Source organism: Nomascus leucogenys, chromosome 17 (assembly GCF_006542625.1).
Source record: "Nomascus leucogenys isolate Asia chromosome 17, Asia_NLE_v1, whole genome shotgun sequence".
In the NCBI taxonomy this organism is placed as follows: domain Eukaryota; kingdom Metazoa; phylum Chordata; class Mammalia; order Primates; family Hylobatidae; genus Nomascus; species Nomascus leucogenys.
Window position 1 is genome coordinate 38,296,981 of NC_044397.1, and position 15,782 is coordinate 38,312,762.

A 15,782-nucleotide genomic window follows, 5' to 3' on the forward strand; every position below is an offset into this window, starting at 1 on the left:
GTTCCCCCCACCCCATGCCACCGTTGCTGCCTTGTACAAGTCAGGCAAGCAATCTCTCCTGGTTTCACCCTAGGAGGTGGAAGGTCCCTGTCTCTGGCTCCATGTGGCATGCACTCTGGTCCTTCTTCAGCAGCAGGCTTGTCAGACTCTCTCAGTCCTTCAGCTGAGCCCCTGCACAGTCCCACAGGCTGCCTACTAAGTACGCAGCGTGGTCATGGAGCTGGGGAAGGAGGTACATGGGGAGTTAGTGATGGCATGTTAAAAATACCCTAGGAAGTGGTTACTGATTCAATATCGCTCTCCTTCCTACAGTGTCCACCCCCATCCTTCTCCATTTGTCTTTTTTTGTTTTTTTGGGGGGTAGAGACGGGGTCTCACTATGTTGCCCAAGCCGGTCTCAAACTCCTGGGCTCAAAGGATCCTCCCACCTCAGCTTCCCAAAGTGCTGGACTTACAGGCATGAGCCACCAAGCCCAGCCCAGTTGTAGGTCCTATGCACAACAGCCAGACTTCTCACTGTATATGTCACCTCTCTCTCCACAAAGAAGGACAGCAGAAGCTGGAAGAAAGTCCTCTGGGTGCCTGGGCTTTGGCATTGCTCTCTTCCACCCATCGTTCTTATCTCGTACTCAGGGTAGAAGAGTCTGGGGGAATGGACACAAGGAAAGGGCTCAGCACAGAAGGCAACAAGGAGGTGTAACGATGACCACAGAGGGAGGAGATGGCCCAAAGAAATGATAAAGGAAAAGGAGGTGCAGAGCTAACGAGAGCCCCAAGGAGCTGAGAGAGGAAAAGAGACACCAGAGAGAGACTTCCACGGAGATGGGGAGGCCTTAGGTAGGGCAGCAGCAGATGGGGGACAGAAACCGAGAGGGTGGTGTTAAAGAAACATAAAAGGAGCCCCACTCATTTCCAGTACAGAAATTCGCCCGCAGCAGAGGCCAGGCCTCAATTAGAGGCATACACAATGGGGTAGATGCTCTCACAGTCCGCATCCGTCAGCACCTCTTCCATGTTCCTGCCCACAGAAAAGCAGAAAGAGTGTGTGAATAGGGACATTATCTTCTAGCACAATCAAGGCTAGAAACAAAAAGAGGCAAAAGCAACAAGGACATAACTCACAAAGAACTCCTAAATAGACAGTAGAAGACAAAGGAGTATGGGGAGTTAGAGAAGACAGAAATATGCCCCCCTGGAGATACTGCAACCCAGGAATGGCCTCAGTCAACCTGCATATACGGAAGTGTCAGCTATGACAGGCGGAGGGAGAGGACCCTGGAAGGGCAAAGGTCTGAGACACTGGCCTCCCCTCTTCCCAGACTCACTTAAGGATAAGTATCAGTAATCTGATGGCCTCCACTGCCACATCGTACTCTCTGTCCATGACCATGGAAACCATCCGGTCCTGCAGAAAGGAGAAAGTCACTCAATATCTCATTACACCCATTCCAAACATTCTGTTCTCTTAGAATCAGAGACTCCTCAAGAGAGTGCCTACGCAGAGGCAGATGCTGGGATAGCCAAGACATCTTAGAGCATGAGGGGTAGAAAGATACAAGGTGGGGAAACGGGAACTACGACAAAGAGCCAAGCCATGGAGCGCCACCCATTTTACCTTGAAGCGGCTGGTGAAGAGCTCCAGGCGTGCAGTCAGGTCCCATTTGCTGTACAGCCCTTTCAGGGCCTTCACGCACTTCAGGCGGACTTCTCGGTGCTGGTGAGGAGGGAAAATCAGGAGAATGGAAATAAGACTAACTACACTCTGCTTGCCCCTGCTGAGCCTCCAGACTCCCCTCTCCAATCCCTCATTCTACCTTGGGTGTCCCCTATGCTGAGGACTCTGAGATGTCAGAAACAATGAACAGCTGTCTTCTTCCTTAAAAAACAAAAGGATCACAGCAGTACTCATGATGAGAAGGATCCTTTAGCTGCCCCCCTTAGCACCTGCATTACCATCCATCAATAACTCTCTCCCCTGGGAAAGTCTCTCTCCCTCTACCTCATGTTTTGAGTCATTTCATCTCCTGGATATGTCTCTCTCTACCTTATCCTACCCTCCCCAGTGCTAGGGGAGTTTCAAGGTTCAGCGACTTGATGGGTTAATCATTGCTCACTAGGTAAAATATCACAGTGGCAGGCCCAGGAAAAGGTGAAGTGTCCTAGGACAGGAAAAAGATGAGGGAAACGGAAAAGGAAAATGACTCTTATCATGCACAGTCCAACCAATACATTTTAAATAGCTGTCGGTGAGGAAAGAAATGCTGTAGCTTTGCATCCAACACCCAATTTCCTGGATGCAGATAGCACGGATCTCAGGAAGGACATCCCTAGACACAGACAGATAAGTTGACTCTTATAGCCACCCTCTCTCCAAACTCACTTTCTATCCTACCAGATAACTCCCTCTCATGGAACAATTTATTTTCTTGAAATGCCATGTACCCCATGCCTTTCATTTCTTCCTCCCGATGTAATACTATATATATAGTAAAATACATGTAAATATTTTTTCTTTTTTTTTAAGGGATGGGGTCTCTTGCTACGTTGCCCACGCTGGCCTTGAACTCCTGAGTTCAAGTCGTCTTCCCACTTTGGCCTCTCAAGTAACTAGGACTACAAAAATGTGCCATACCCAGTTAGTAAATATTTTCTTTCCGTTAGCAACCCATAAAATAGTTAAACACCAGCCTTGTACAGCCTAATTCTCCACTCCACCTGTTGCCCAGGCTGGAGTGCAGTGGCACGATCTCGGCTCACTGCAACCACTACCTCTCGGGTTCAAGTGATTCTCCTGCCTCAGCCTCCCGAGTAGCTGAGATTACAGGTGCACCACCACGCCCAGCTATCTTTTCGTATTTTTAGTGGAGATGGGGTTTCGCCATGTTGGCCAGGCTGGTCTGGAACTCCTGACCTCAACTGATCTGCCCGTCTTGGCCTCCCAAAGTGCTGGAGTTACAGGTGTGAGCCACTGCACCCGGCCTCCATACCTCTTTTAAAAACCAGTTTTGAAAGTTCATTCAGGCTGGGCATGGTGGCCAAAACTTAGCCAAGCATGGGGGCAGGCGCCTATAGTCCCAGCTACTTGGGAGGCTGAGGCAGGAGAATCACCTGAACCCGGGGGGTGGAGGTTGCGGTGAGCCGAGATTGCACCACTGCACTCCAGCCTGTGTGACAGAATGAGACTCTGTCCCCTCCCACCCCCAAAAAAAGCATTCAGCTGTTGGCCAAAGTGTGTGAGGTTTTTTTTTTTTTTTTGAGACGGAGTCTCACTCTGTCGCCCAGGGTGGAGTGCAGTGGCGCAATCTCGGCTCACCACAAGCTCCGCCTCCCAGGTTCATGCCATTCTCCAGCCTCAGCCTCCCAAGTAGCTGGGACTACAGGCGCCCACCACCAGGCCCAGCTAATTTTTTGTATTTTTAGTAGAGACGGGGTTTCACTGTGTTAGCCAGGATGATCTCGATCTCCTGACCTCGTGATCCGCCCGCCTTGGCCTCCCAAAGTGCTGCAATTACAGGCGTGAGCCACCACACCCGCCCATGAGTGTGTTTTAATTCCACGTTAAGAAAAGTTTAAATCAGCTGAAAGGTTCTGGAAAGGCAGAAGTGAAACCTAGGTAAGAGTGCGAAACATCTACAGATACTATTTTTTTTTTTTTTTTGAGACAGAGTTTCGCTCTTGTTGCCCAGGCTGGAGTGCAATGGCATGATCTCAGCTCACTGCAACTTCCACCTCCCGGGTTCAAGTGATTCTCCTGCCTCAGCCTCCCGAGTAGCTGGGATTACAGGGATGCGCCACCATATCCGGCTAATTTTGTATTTTCAATAGAGATGGGGTTTCTCCATGTTGGTCAGGCTGGTTGCAAACTCCTGACCTCAGGTGATCTGCCTGCCTTGGCCTCCCAAAGTGCTGGGATTACAGGCATGAGCCACCATACTCAGCCTACAGATACTCTTTTTAACTTAACTTGATCAGGTCTTTAAACAGTATAAAACTCCCCTGCCCTTCACACAGTGAGACAGTAGGCTGGGCCAGGAGAAGGCTCACCGGGCTGCAGCATCCCTCAGAAAAGCCCCGCCTTTCTGTTCTCTGCTCTTATCCTCAAGTCTCCAACCCCAGAAAGATGAGGAGTTGGGGCAGACCTGGGGCAAAGCTGGAGAAGGAAAATTCTCAGCAATGCTTTATTCTCTTATTTTCTCCCAGAAGCACTTACAAGATCCTTTGTACGTGGTGATAAACTAAACCTCACCAATTTAAAACATTTGTTAAGAGTCTTTGCTCCAGCTGCATTAATTCTGGGACTAACCCAATAACTAAGGGTTGGAGGAGGGAAACCTTGTTCACTTCCTCAGATGCCATAACCAAAGGCCAGCTGCTGCAATGAGAGAAACCCATTAGCTCACCTGTACCGACGAACAAAGACATCCCAAGAGGGTATTCATCATCTCCTCAATCTCCTCTTGACGCTCTTGGAGCTGGAGGACAGGGAGAAGTGGGTTAATCTCTCTTGTACCCTAACAAGCATAAGGCCCTGAAGATACACAAAAAGTACAACTTCTACCTACTTCCTGTTTATTACAGGATAGTGTGAACCTCCGTAATCCTATGCTCTCTTTTAAACCTTCTAATTCTGGAAGAAGCTGTATAGTCAAGTAACACCTCAGAGGTTTGTGTTTAGTAAAAATAATATCCCCTCTGCATGTGGTTATTCTGACTATTCAGAAGCCCTAGCTGGCATTATACAGGCATATCTCGCTTTATTGCACTGAACTGTATTGATGTGCAGACATTGTGGATTTTGTTGTTGTTGTTGCTGCTGTTGTTGTTTTTTAACAAACTAAAGGTGTGTGACAACCCTGTATCGAGCATACCTATCAGTGCCATTTTTCTAATAGCATATCCTCACTTTGTGTTCCTGTGGCACATTTTGGTAATTCTCACAATATTTCAAACTTTTTCATTATGGTTTCTGTTACGGTTATCTGTGATCAGTAATCTTTAATGTTACATTTTTTTTTTATGAGACAGGGTCTCACTCTGGCACCCAGGCTGGAGTACAGCGCTGTGACCATGGCTCATGACAGCCTCCACCTCCTGGACTCGAGGGATCCTCCTGCCTCAGCCTCCAGAGTAGGTGGGAGTACTGGTGCATGCCACCACAGCCAGCTAGTTAAAAAAATTTTTTTTGTAGAGACAGGCTCTCCCTATGTTTGCCCAGGGGCTCAAGCGATCCTTCCACCTCAGCCTCCCAAAGTGCTGTGATTACAGGCATGGGCCATCACACCCAGCCTGATGTTACTACTGCAACTGTTTTGGGGTACCACGAACCTGTCCATATAAGATGGCAAACTTAACAAATGTATGTGTTCTGACTACTCTACCAACAAGAGTTTCCCTGTCTCTCTCCTCAGGCCTCCCGAACCATTCCTTGAGACACAAAAATATTGTAATTAGGTCAATTAATAACCCTTTAAGTGTCCAAATGAAAGGAAGAGTCACATGTTTCTCACTTTTTTTCTTTTGAGACAGAGTCTCACTCTTTCGCCCAGGCTGGACTGCAGTGGCACTATCTCGGCTCACTGCAAGCTCTGCCTCCTGGGTTCATGCCATTCTCCCGCCTCAGCCTCCCAAGTAGCTGGGGCTACAGGCACCCACCACCGCACCCAGCTAATTTTTTGTATTATTAGTAGAGACGGGGTTTCCCCGTGTTAGCCAGGATGGTCTCGATCTCCTGACCTCGTGATCTACCCGCCTCGGCCTCCCAAAATGCTGGGATTACAGGCGTGACCACGCCCAGCCACGTTTCTCATTTTAAATCAAAAGCTAGAAGTGATTAAGCTTAGAGGCCAGGCGTGGTGGCTCACACCTATAATCCCAGCACTTTGGGTGGCCGAGGTGGGCAAATCACTTGAGGTCAGTTTGAGACCAGCCCGACCAACATGGCGAAACCCCATCTCTACTAAAAATAGAAAATTAGCTGGGTGCAGTGGTGGGCGCCCATAATCCCAGCTACTCAGGAGGCTGAGGCAGGAGAATCGCTTGAACCTGGGAGGCAGAGGTTGCAGTGAGCCAAGATTATGCCATTGCACTCTAGCCTGGGCAACAAAGCGAGACTCTGTCTCAAAAAGACAAAAAAAAAAAAAAAAATGATTAAGTTCAGTTGGAAGCCAAGACAGGCCAATCAATAGCCAGGCCTCTTGTGCCAAACAGCCAAGTTGTGAATGCAAAAGAAAAATTCTTGAAAGAAAGTAAAAACGCTACTCCAGTGAACACACAAAGCATAAGAAAGTTAAACAGTCTTATTGCTGATACAGAGACAGTTTTAGTAGTCGGAACAGAAGATCAAACCAGCCACAACATTCCCTTAGGCCAAAGCCCAATCCAGATCAATGTCCTAGGCTGTCTTCCATTCTATGAAGGCTGAGCACAGTAAGGAAGCCACAGAAGAAAAGTTTGAAGCTAGAAGTTAGTTCATGAGGTTTAAGGAAAGAAGCTCTCTCCATAACATCAAAGTACAAGGTGAAGCAGCAAATACCGATAGAGAAGCAACAAGTTATCAAGAAAATCTAGCTAAGATCATTGATGAAGGTGGCTACACCAAACAATGAATTTTCAGTGTGGACTAAACTGCCTTATATTGGAAAACGCCATCTAGGACTTTCACAGCTATTGAGGAGAAGTCAATGCCTGGCTTCAAAGCGTCAAAGGCCAGCCTGACTCCTTGTTAGGGGCTAATGCAGCTGGTGATTTAAGTTGAAGCCAATACTCATTTACCATTTTAAAAATCCTAAGGCCCTTAAGAATTATGCTAAGTCTACTCTGCCTATGCCCTATAAATGAAACAACAAAGCCTAACTGATATCACATCTATTCACAGCATTGTTTCCTGAATATTTTAAGCACATGGATGAGACCTACTGCTCAGAAAACAAGATTCCTTTCAAAATATTACTGCTCAGTGACAATGCACCTGGTCACCCAAAAGCTCTGGTGAGGATGTACAAGCAGATCCATGTTGCTTTTTTCATGCCCACTAACACAACATCCATTGTGCAGCCCATGGAACAAGGAGTAATTTCAACTTTCAAGTCTTATTATTTCAGAAATACATTTCATAAGGCTATAGCTGCCACAGTCATTTCTCTGATGATTTAGGCAAAGTCCATTTAAAACCTCTTGGGGTTAGGCATGGTGGCTCATGCCTACAATCCCAACTTTTTGGGAGGCTGAGGTGGGAGAACTGATTAAGCCCGGGAGTTCAAGACTAGCCTGAGCAGCATAGTGAGACCCTCTCTCTACAGAAACAAAACGAAAACTAGCCAGATGTGGTATGCAATCTGTAGTACCAGATACTTGGGAGGATAGAAAGAGACTCTGTCTAAAAAAAACAAAAAAAACATGCTCTCTTATTCAAGGTTACCCTTCTATCACTCCAAGGATTCACTTCATAATCTTATTTCTTGATATGTTACACTCACTAAAATGTTCACATCGAATCAAGTTTGTAGACACTTGTCCTTACCACCTTACAAAAAGTGAGATGGTATCAACAGAGGTAAGACGCTGCTTTACCTGCATGTCACTTTTGGCGGCTTTCACAGCATTGAAAAGATCATTGGCTGGTGGCTCTGACTGTTTCCAACTATGATGATGTACCACTCAGGACCTTTCTTTGGATGTTTTGCCACCTAATATGTATAAAAAGATCAGAAATATGAAAAAAAGGTAACAGTGACATTAACACTTGGTTTCATCATTATCACACAAGTAGGCTTACGCTGCCAATTTCACAGCAGAGTCTGAGTTAGACTCAGTCCTGAAATAATTGATTTTTATACTGTTATGAAGTTTATTAACTTTTTTCCCTTAAAAAAAAAAAGTCCTTGAGTCCCCTTCCTGTATCTTTATATCCTAACGTCCTTTTCTCTTCTTTTATCTTCAAAATTTCTCTTCTTCCTATTTCTGTCCCTTGATACTTTGTAAATCTTGTCCTTTTATGAATCATATCACCCGAACTTCTTTTAGGTTTTCTTTTTTTCTTTTTTTTTTGAGACGGAGTCTTGCTCTGTCGCCCAGACTGGAGTGCAGTGGCGCGATCTCGGCTCACTGCCAGCTCTGCCCCCGGGGTTCATGCCATTCTCCTGCCTCAGCCTCCCGAGTAGCTGGGCTGCTTCCCCCACAAGATTCAAAAACAAAAGAAAACTGGCTGACTCACCGGCGTTGTTTTCGGTGGTCGTTTTGCTGCTTTCTTCTTCACATTGCGATTCAAGCTGTCCTCAAAGTCACTGCCTTTATCAGCTAACAAAGAGTCAGTATTCCTGTGAGAAAGTACGGTTCTCTTTAAATATAACCACCCTATTCCCTCCATATAAAAGGTTAATGAATTATAGTTTCTCTGTCTCTCACCACACTCCATCTCCATGAGAAAAACATATTCAGATTTTAAGAAAAAATGAGCTTATTGTTAGTAGAAAGTTGGGACAAAGTCTTTTTTTTTTTTTTTTTGAGACAGAGTTTCACTCGTCACCCAGGCTGCAGTGCAATGGCGTGATCTCAGGTCACTGCAACCTCTACCTCCCAAATTCAAGCGATTCTCCTGCCTCAGTCTCCCGAGTAGCTGGGATTACAGGTGTTTTTCACCGTGTTGGCCAGGCTGGTCTCAAACTCCTGACTTCAGGTGATCCACCTGCCTCGGCCTCCCAAAGTGTTGGGATTACAGGCATGAGCCACCACACCCAGCCGGGACAAAGCGTTAAAGGAAAACTTTCAGGTGAAAGGAATGGAGATGAAGAATGAGGAAACGAGGCACGGGAAGGACAACCCTTCCTAGTATTCTCTCCGAAGAAGAGAATCAAATGCTACTCCCTTAGCGGGTAGAGAGATCACTGCTCTTTGTAGAGAAAAATAATCATGGCTCAGGAAGTCATCCATCACTCATCCATAAACGGGAGAGTAATATGGACCTAGAGTTAAATTTCACCCCGTGAAACATCAACCACATGTCTTATCAATTCAAGTTTATAACATTGATATAATCGGGTCCCCCACAGCAGCACTGACAGAAACAGAAATGATTCAGAGAAAGCCAATTAAAACAGCCAGGGGATAAAGCAGATCTGTATGAAATTAGCTTTTTTCCTTCCGGAAATATAAAAAACCAAGATATATTATAACCTACACAGAAGAAACTCATATATTGTAATAAATAAGAATACACAGACCTGTTTACAAAATCCCCAAGTAGGAGAACTAGGGGACACCAGCTAAAAAGTATATACAATTTACCAGGCAACAAATAAAGAACTTTTTACTCCCCGATCTGCCACCTCCCAGCCCCCACCAGGGGTTGTACATGCTGAACACAGAAATGTGTTTAAGAGAGGTTTAGACAACATGGATGATGGGTTAAAAACAGGACGTGCTTGAACCCGGGAGGCGGAGGTTGCAATGAGCTGAGATCGCACCACTGCACTCCAGCCTGGGTGACAGGGTGAGACTCCATCTCAAAAAAAAGAACAAACAAAAACCAGGATGTACTACTATTTTGATGTCTACAACATCTAGGACCACCAAAAAAAACACCTGGAGCTGGAGGGAGGGTGCCACTGTGCTGAACGCGTATAGCACTTCTTGTGTTTACACACAGTCCCACGCATATTACCATCAATGTGGGAAAACGAGAGGGGGAAGGCTGCCACGGACACAGGAAGTGGCCACACAATGCAACATCTTTTTTTTTTTTTTTGAGATGGAGTCTCGCTCTGTCACCCAGGCTGGAGTGCAGTGGCACGATCTCGGCTCACTGCAAGCTCCGCTTCCCGGGTTCATGCCATTCTCCTGCCTTAGCCTCTCCGAGTAGCTGGGACTACAGGCGCCCGCCACCACGCCCAGCTAATTTTTTGCATTTTCAGTAGAGACGGGGTTTCACCGTGGTCTCGATCTCCTGACCTCGTGATCCGTCCGCTTCGGCCTCCCAAAGTGCTGGGATTACAAGCGTGAGCCATCGCGCCCGGCCGCAACATCTACTTAGCCCTCTGAGGTATGGTTTGAGTCCCTGTCATCGAAGGGTAGACTGACAGAGGAACTAGAAGATGCAGACGAGGCCCTCTTGGTACCTCCCGCAGCTCTCTGCAGTGGGGAAGACATGCACGGAGAGGAGGAGCTAGGGGGCCAGGAAGATGAAGACCGCAGGGTAGGTTTGGCGATCCAGCTGGGGAGAGAAAAAGAAAGGGCTCCTACCACAGCGCTTCTCCATCCCCAGCCCTGACCAGTCCCTTTCTTTCCAAGGGAATCGTTCTAGAACTCTGGGGTTGGGTGACGGTGACCAAAAACTAAGACAAAGGCTGGGTACCGTGGCTCATGCCTATAATCCCAGCACTTTGGGAGGCCAAGGCAGGAGGATGGCTTGAGCCCAGGAGTTCAAGACCAGCCCAGGCAATACAGCAAGACCCCATTTCTCCAAAAAAAAAAAGTAATACTAATTAGCCAGGTGTGGTAGCGCATGCCTGTGTTCAGCTATTCAGGAGGCTGAGGTGGGAGGACTGCTTGAGTCCAGGAGCTCAAAGCTGCAGTGAGCTATGATCACACCACTGTAGTCCAGCCTGGGTAACAGAGTGAGACTCTGTCTCAAAAAATAAAAATTAAAAAAATAAAAGAAGACATTATTGGATGCAAGTCTGCAAAGCCTTAACTACAAAGTAAAGAAACCAAAAGGAAAAAGAAGACTTTAAAATACAGGAGTAGAACCATCTCATTTTCCCCATAATCCAATAGGTCCCTGCAATTGATCCCCAAATGCTTAAAACAACGCTGGGTGGGGTGGCTCACGCCTGTAATCCCAGCACTTTGGGAGGCCCAGGGAGGTGGATCACTTGAGATCAGGAGTTCCAGACCAGCCTGGCCAACATGGTGAATCCCCATCTCTACTAGAAATACGAAAATTAGGCTCGGTGGCGCACGCCTGTAGTCCCAGCTACTCGGGAGACTGAGGCAGGAGAATCGCTTGAACCCAGGAGGCGGGGATTGCAGTGAGCCGAGATCGCACCATTGTACTCCAGCCTGGGTGACCGAGCAACACTCCGTCTCAAAAAAAAAAAAAAAAAAGAACAGTATACTAAGAACAGTATACTACAGAGAAAATGAATACTTCTGTTGTTACTCACAATCAAATGACTTCTAAAATAATGTCTACAAAAAAGAAGGCAGGGCTGGGCACCAGTGGCTCATGTTTGTAATCCCAGCACTTTGGGAGGTCGAGGTGGGCAGATCGCTTGAGGTCAGGAGTTCGAGACCAGCCTGGCCAACATGGTGAAACCCCATCTCTACTAAAAATACAAACATTAGCCAGGTGCAGTGGACGGCACCTGTAATCTCAGCTACTCAGGAGGCTGAGGCAGGAGAACTGCTTGAATCTGGGAGGCAGAGGTTGCAGTGGGCCAAGATCACGCCACTGCACTCCAGTGTGGGTAATGGTGTCTGAAAAAAACAAAAAAAACAAAAACCCAGACTATATTGTTTAGGGATACTTAGTTGACAAAATAACAGACACAAGCAGGACATAATTACCATAAAAATCAGGACCTGGGGGGGTTGCGGGGGGAAAGGTTTAAGTGGAAAGAATGGAGCAGTGACGTTGTGTGTCAACCTGGGAGGTGGTGACCCCGGAGTTCGCTTTGCAATTCCTCAAAATGAGCATTTATGTGCTATTCACTTTTCAGAGGGTGGACTCTCTGAACTAACATGTTTAAACAGCCATATGCAAAAACAAAAAGAAGAAAAAATATGCATAGATTTTTATTTTAAATAAAATATTTTAAAAATAGAGACAAGGCGGCCGGGCGCGGTAGCTCAGGCCTGTAATCCCAGCACTTTCGGAGGCCGAGGCGGGCGGATCACAAGGTCAGGAGATGGAGCCCATCCTGGCTAACACGGTGAAACCCTGTCTCTACTAAAAATACAAAAAAAAAAAAATTAGCCGGGCGTGGTGGCAGTCACCTGTAGTCCCAGGTACACGGGACGCTGAGGTAGGTTCAGAATGGCGTGAACCCGGGAGGCGGAGCTTGCAGTGAGCCGAGATCAGGCCACTGCATTCCAGCCTGGGCGACAGAGCTAGAATCCAACTCAAAAAAAAAAAAAAAAAAAAAAAAAAAAATGAGACAAGGGTCTCACTATGTTGCTCAGACTGGTCTCAAACTCTCAGGGCTAAAGCAATCCTCCCGCCTCGGTCTCCCAAAGTGCTGAGATTCCAGGCGTGAACCACCGCGCCCGACCAGGAAAGATATATAAACATATTTTTGTTTTCTTGAGACACAGTTTCACTCTTGTTGCCCAGACTCGAGTGCAATGGCTTGATCTCAGCTCACTGCAAACTCCTCCTCCAGGGTTCAAACGATTCTCCTGCCTCAGCCTCCCAAGTGGCTGGGATTACAGGCGCCCGCCACACGCCCGGCTAATTTTTGTATTTTTAGTGGAGGCGAGGTTTCAACATGTTGCCCAGGCTGGTCTCGAACTCCTGACCTCAGGTGAACTGCCTGCTTGGGCCTCCCAAAGTGCTGGGATTACAGGCGTGAGCCAGGGTGCCAGGCCTGAATAAATCTTTTAAAACATAAGGGTTTGGGTGAGTCCCTGGCCGGCCGGCACAGATGCCGGGGTGAGACCGCGAACCGGGTGGGACACATTCGTTCCTGCTCGCGGGGACTCGGGCCAGCAGCGGGCCGCCGCGCGTGCGCACTGGGCGGGGTGGGCGGGGGGGCCCGCGCTTCTACCTGCACGTGGCCAACGCCGGCCTCTGGGCTGCCGTTCCTGGCTTGCACGTTGGGGAGCCGGTACATGCAGGTGGGAAGCTCCACACGGAGAGGCGCGCCGCGCCCGTGATAAGGCTTTACCTGGTACATCGGCGTGGCGGAACCAAAGCAAGAGGGGGTGGCGCGTGCCAGACACTAACGCTCGGAAACCGTCTGAGGCCACGACGGAAGGCGGCCATCTCCCTTCTGACCCTGCTGCAGTGGTTCGGAAAACACGCAGTCCGGTGTGCTCTGATTGGCCCATGGTCTTTGACGTCACGGACTCGACCTTTGACAGAGCCAATAGGCGAAAAGGAAAGACGGGAAGTATTTTTTCGCCCCGCCCGGAAAGGGTGGAGCACAACGTCGAAAGCAGCCAATGGGAGCCCAGGAGGCGGGGCGCCTGTGGGAGTCGAGGAGGGAACTTTCCCAGGCCCCAAGGCGGATCGGGTGTTGAGTCCATGGGGCGAGCTGAGAGCTCGAGGTGAGCTGGGCTCGCGGTCTCCCCTCTCGCGCGCGGTCCTGGAGAATCACGGCCTTCCAACCTCCCTGGAAATGGAGGGAACATGGCCGAGGGGCGTGTCGAGGCCGCCGCGTGGAGGCCCCGGAGTGGCGTCCTCAGCGCCCCAGCGATCCAGTGCCCCTTGGGTGCGCCTTGAGGCCGAGGCAAGCTCCTTCCGGGTCCTGGGCTGCGGGCAAAGGATTCGGCCCTGTGAGGAGTTGGGTTCGACCTGTCCCAGACAGGCCCTGCCCACATCCCATCACAGGGCCGTGGACTTGAAGCCGGAGCGTGAAATTCCGATAGACTGAATGTATTTCCTTTCTACCTGTTCTCTCTCCCCTTTTATTTTTATTTTTATATTATTTTACTTTTTATTTTTTATTTTTATTTTTATTTTTATTTTTTTGAGACAGAGTCTCGCTCTGTCGCCCAGGCTGGAGTTCAGTGGCGCAATCTCGGCTCACTGCAAGCTCCGCCTTCCCGGTTCACGCCATTCTCCTGCCTCAGCCTCTCCGAGTAGCTGGGACTACAGGCGCCCGCCACCACGCCCGGCTAATTTTTTTTTTTGTATTTTTAGTAGAGACGGGGTTTCACCGTGGTCTCGATCTCCTGACCTCGTGATCCGCCCGCCTCGGCCTCCCAAAGTGCTGGGATTACAAGCGTGAGCCACCACGCCTGTTCTACTTTTTATTTTTTATTTTTGTGGAGACGGGGATTTCGCTGTTGCCCAGGCTGATCTCGAACTCCTGAGCTCAAGCAGTCCGCCCGTCTCGGCCCCCCAAGGTGCTGGAATTACAGGCGTGATGCACTGTGCCTGGCCATTTAAAAAAATTGAGGTTATTTTGGGGAAGGTAGAGCGTCCAGACACATCCTAATTTGCATAGCCGTGCAGTTTTACAAAATGCAATGCATTTCTACCTGTTAGGGTATGTGATTTCTGGCTGGTAAGCTACACTGAATCTTGGCTAGCACAGTTGCATTCCATGTCAGATTTGTAAAAGCAAATTTGCTCTCTGTATTTAAATATATTAGATATATTTAAGTAACTACATTTAAATGTATTGAGACATTTAAATACATTTTCGGTCTGTATCTAAATGCGCTCCCTCCTCAAAATAAATATCTGAAGTGGGCCTAGCGCGGTGGCTCACACCTATAATCCCAGCACTTTGGGAGGCCAAGGCGGGTGGATCATGAGGTCAGGAGTGCATGACTAGCCTGGCCAACATAGTGAAATCCCGTTTCTACTAAAAATACAAAAATTAACTGGGCATGGTGTCCAGCGCCTGTAATCCCAGCTACTTGGGAGGCTGAGGCAGGAGAATCGCTGGAACCCAGGAAGCGGAGGTTGCAGTGAGCTGAGATCGCGCCACTGCAGTCCGGCCTGGGTGACATAGCAAGACTCCGTCTCAAAAAAAAAAAAAAAAAATCAGAAGTGGACCTGTAGCCTATAGTGTGTTGCCAAATAAACTTATTTTTAGAGATACTTCTTTCCATTTTCTGTGAGGTCATCTGCAGTTTCACATGGTAGACAGACTTAGGTAAGATTCTTAGCAAGGTAGAATGAAGAGTAAAGAGGTTTGTTTATTTCACAAGGGTTTATTGAAGGCCTACAATGTGTTAAATGCTGTAGAAAATACCCAGTGAATTCTCTTTCATGGAGGTTTCCTGCCTTCTCTTAACAAGTTGTCAATTAACCTGTTTACTGGAAATTGCTAAGTTAATGAACACACGGGATACATTCTTTGGATGAGCAGACATTGGTTGGGCAAAGGAGGAAGAGGAGAGCAGTTTAGACAGAGACCTGCTTATGCACTGTAGTGTCTAAAAGAGCTTGTGATGTTCGCTGTGCTACAATATAGGGGACGGCCACTTGCGGTGGCTCACTCCTGTAATCCTAGCGCTTTGGGAGGCCAAGGCGGGTGGATCACCTGAGGTCAGAAGTTCAAGACAAGCCTGGCCAACATGGTGAAACCCCATCTCTACTAAAAGCATAAAAATTAGCTGGGTGTGATGGCGGGTGCCTGTAATCCCAGCTACTTGGGAGGCTGAGACAGGAGAATTGCTGGAACCTGGGAGGCGGAGGCTGCAGTGAGCTGAGATCATGCCATTGCACTCCAGCCTGGGCGACAGGGTGAGCACTCTCAAATAATAATAAGAATAATAATAAATAATAATAATAGTAATAATGTAGGGGACTTGATAAAGGAAAAGGGTTAGAGAGATTCTGAAAAGAAGGTAGTTTGGGGCCCAGTGATGACTAGATTGTAAATTTCATATAGTAGGAAGTGGGGCACTAGTAAATTTTTAAGCAGAAAAATTGTTTGACCAGATTTGTGATTTCAAAAATAGCTCGGGTGATAGAGTGGAGGATGGCTTGGAGCAGGGAATAAGGGGACATAAAACCATTAAAAAACTCTTAAAGGTAGTACAGCAAGAACTTTGAGGGTCTTTGCTAAGACAGCAGCTGGCAGCTTCAATTTGGAGTAGGGTATCAAAGG

The 15,782-nt window shown here is 47.8% G+C and overlaps 1 protein-coding gene across 1 annotated transcript; it reads right to left on the reverse strand.

Annotated features, from left to right (window-relative positions):
* Positions 1 to 427: 427 nt before the first annotated feature.
* Positions 428 to 12,993, reverse strand: LOC100597541 (cohesin subunit SA-3-like). Its single transcript, XM_030797549.1, has 7 exons — positions 12,951 to 12,993; positions 12,762 to 12,904; positions 8,213 to 8,295; positions 4,401 to 4,472; positions 1,616 to 1,714; positions 1,326 to 1,405; positions 428 to 644 (listed from the first exon to the last, which is right to left on the reverse strand). Exons 1-7 carry the CDS (start codon positions 12,977 to 12,979, stop codon positions 452 to 454), a joined length of 699 nt encoding a protein of 232 aa, XP_030653409.1. The 5' UTR covers positions 12,980 to 12,993; the 3' UTR covers positions 428 to 451.
* Between the last annotated feature and the right edge of the window lie 2,789 nt (positions 12,994 to 15,782).

Excerpts from the sequence above, each read along its gene's own strand:
- LOC100597541 (XM_030797549.1), bottom strand. The coding sequence starts at position 12,979 with ATGGCCGCCTTCCGTCGTGGCCTCAGACG. Across the intron at positions 1,715-4,400 it reads GTCTTTGTTCGTCGGTACAG|CACCGAGAAGTCCGCCTGAA; the intron begins GTGAGCTAATGG and ends CCTCCTCACCAG. Across the intron at positions 1,406-1,615 it reads TCTTCACCAGCCGCTTCAAG|GACCGGATGGTTTCCATGGT; the intron begins GTAAAATGGGTG and ends TCCTTTCTGCAG.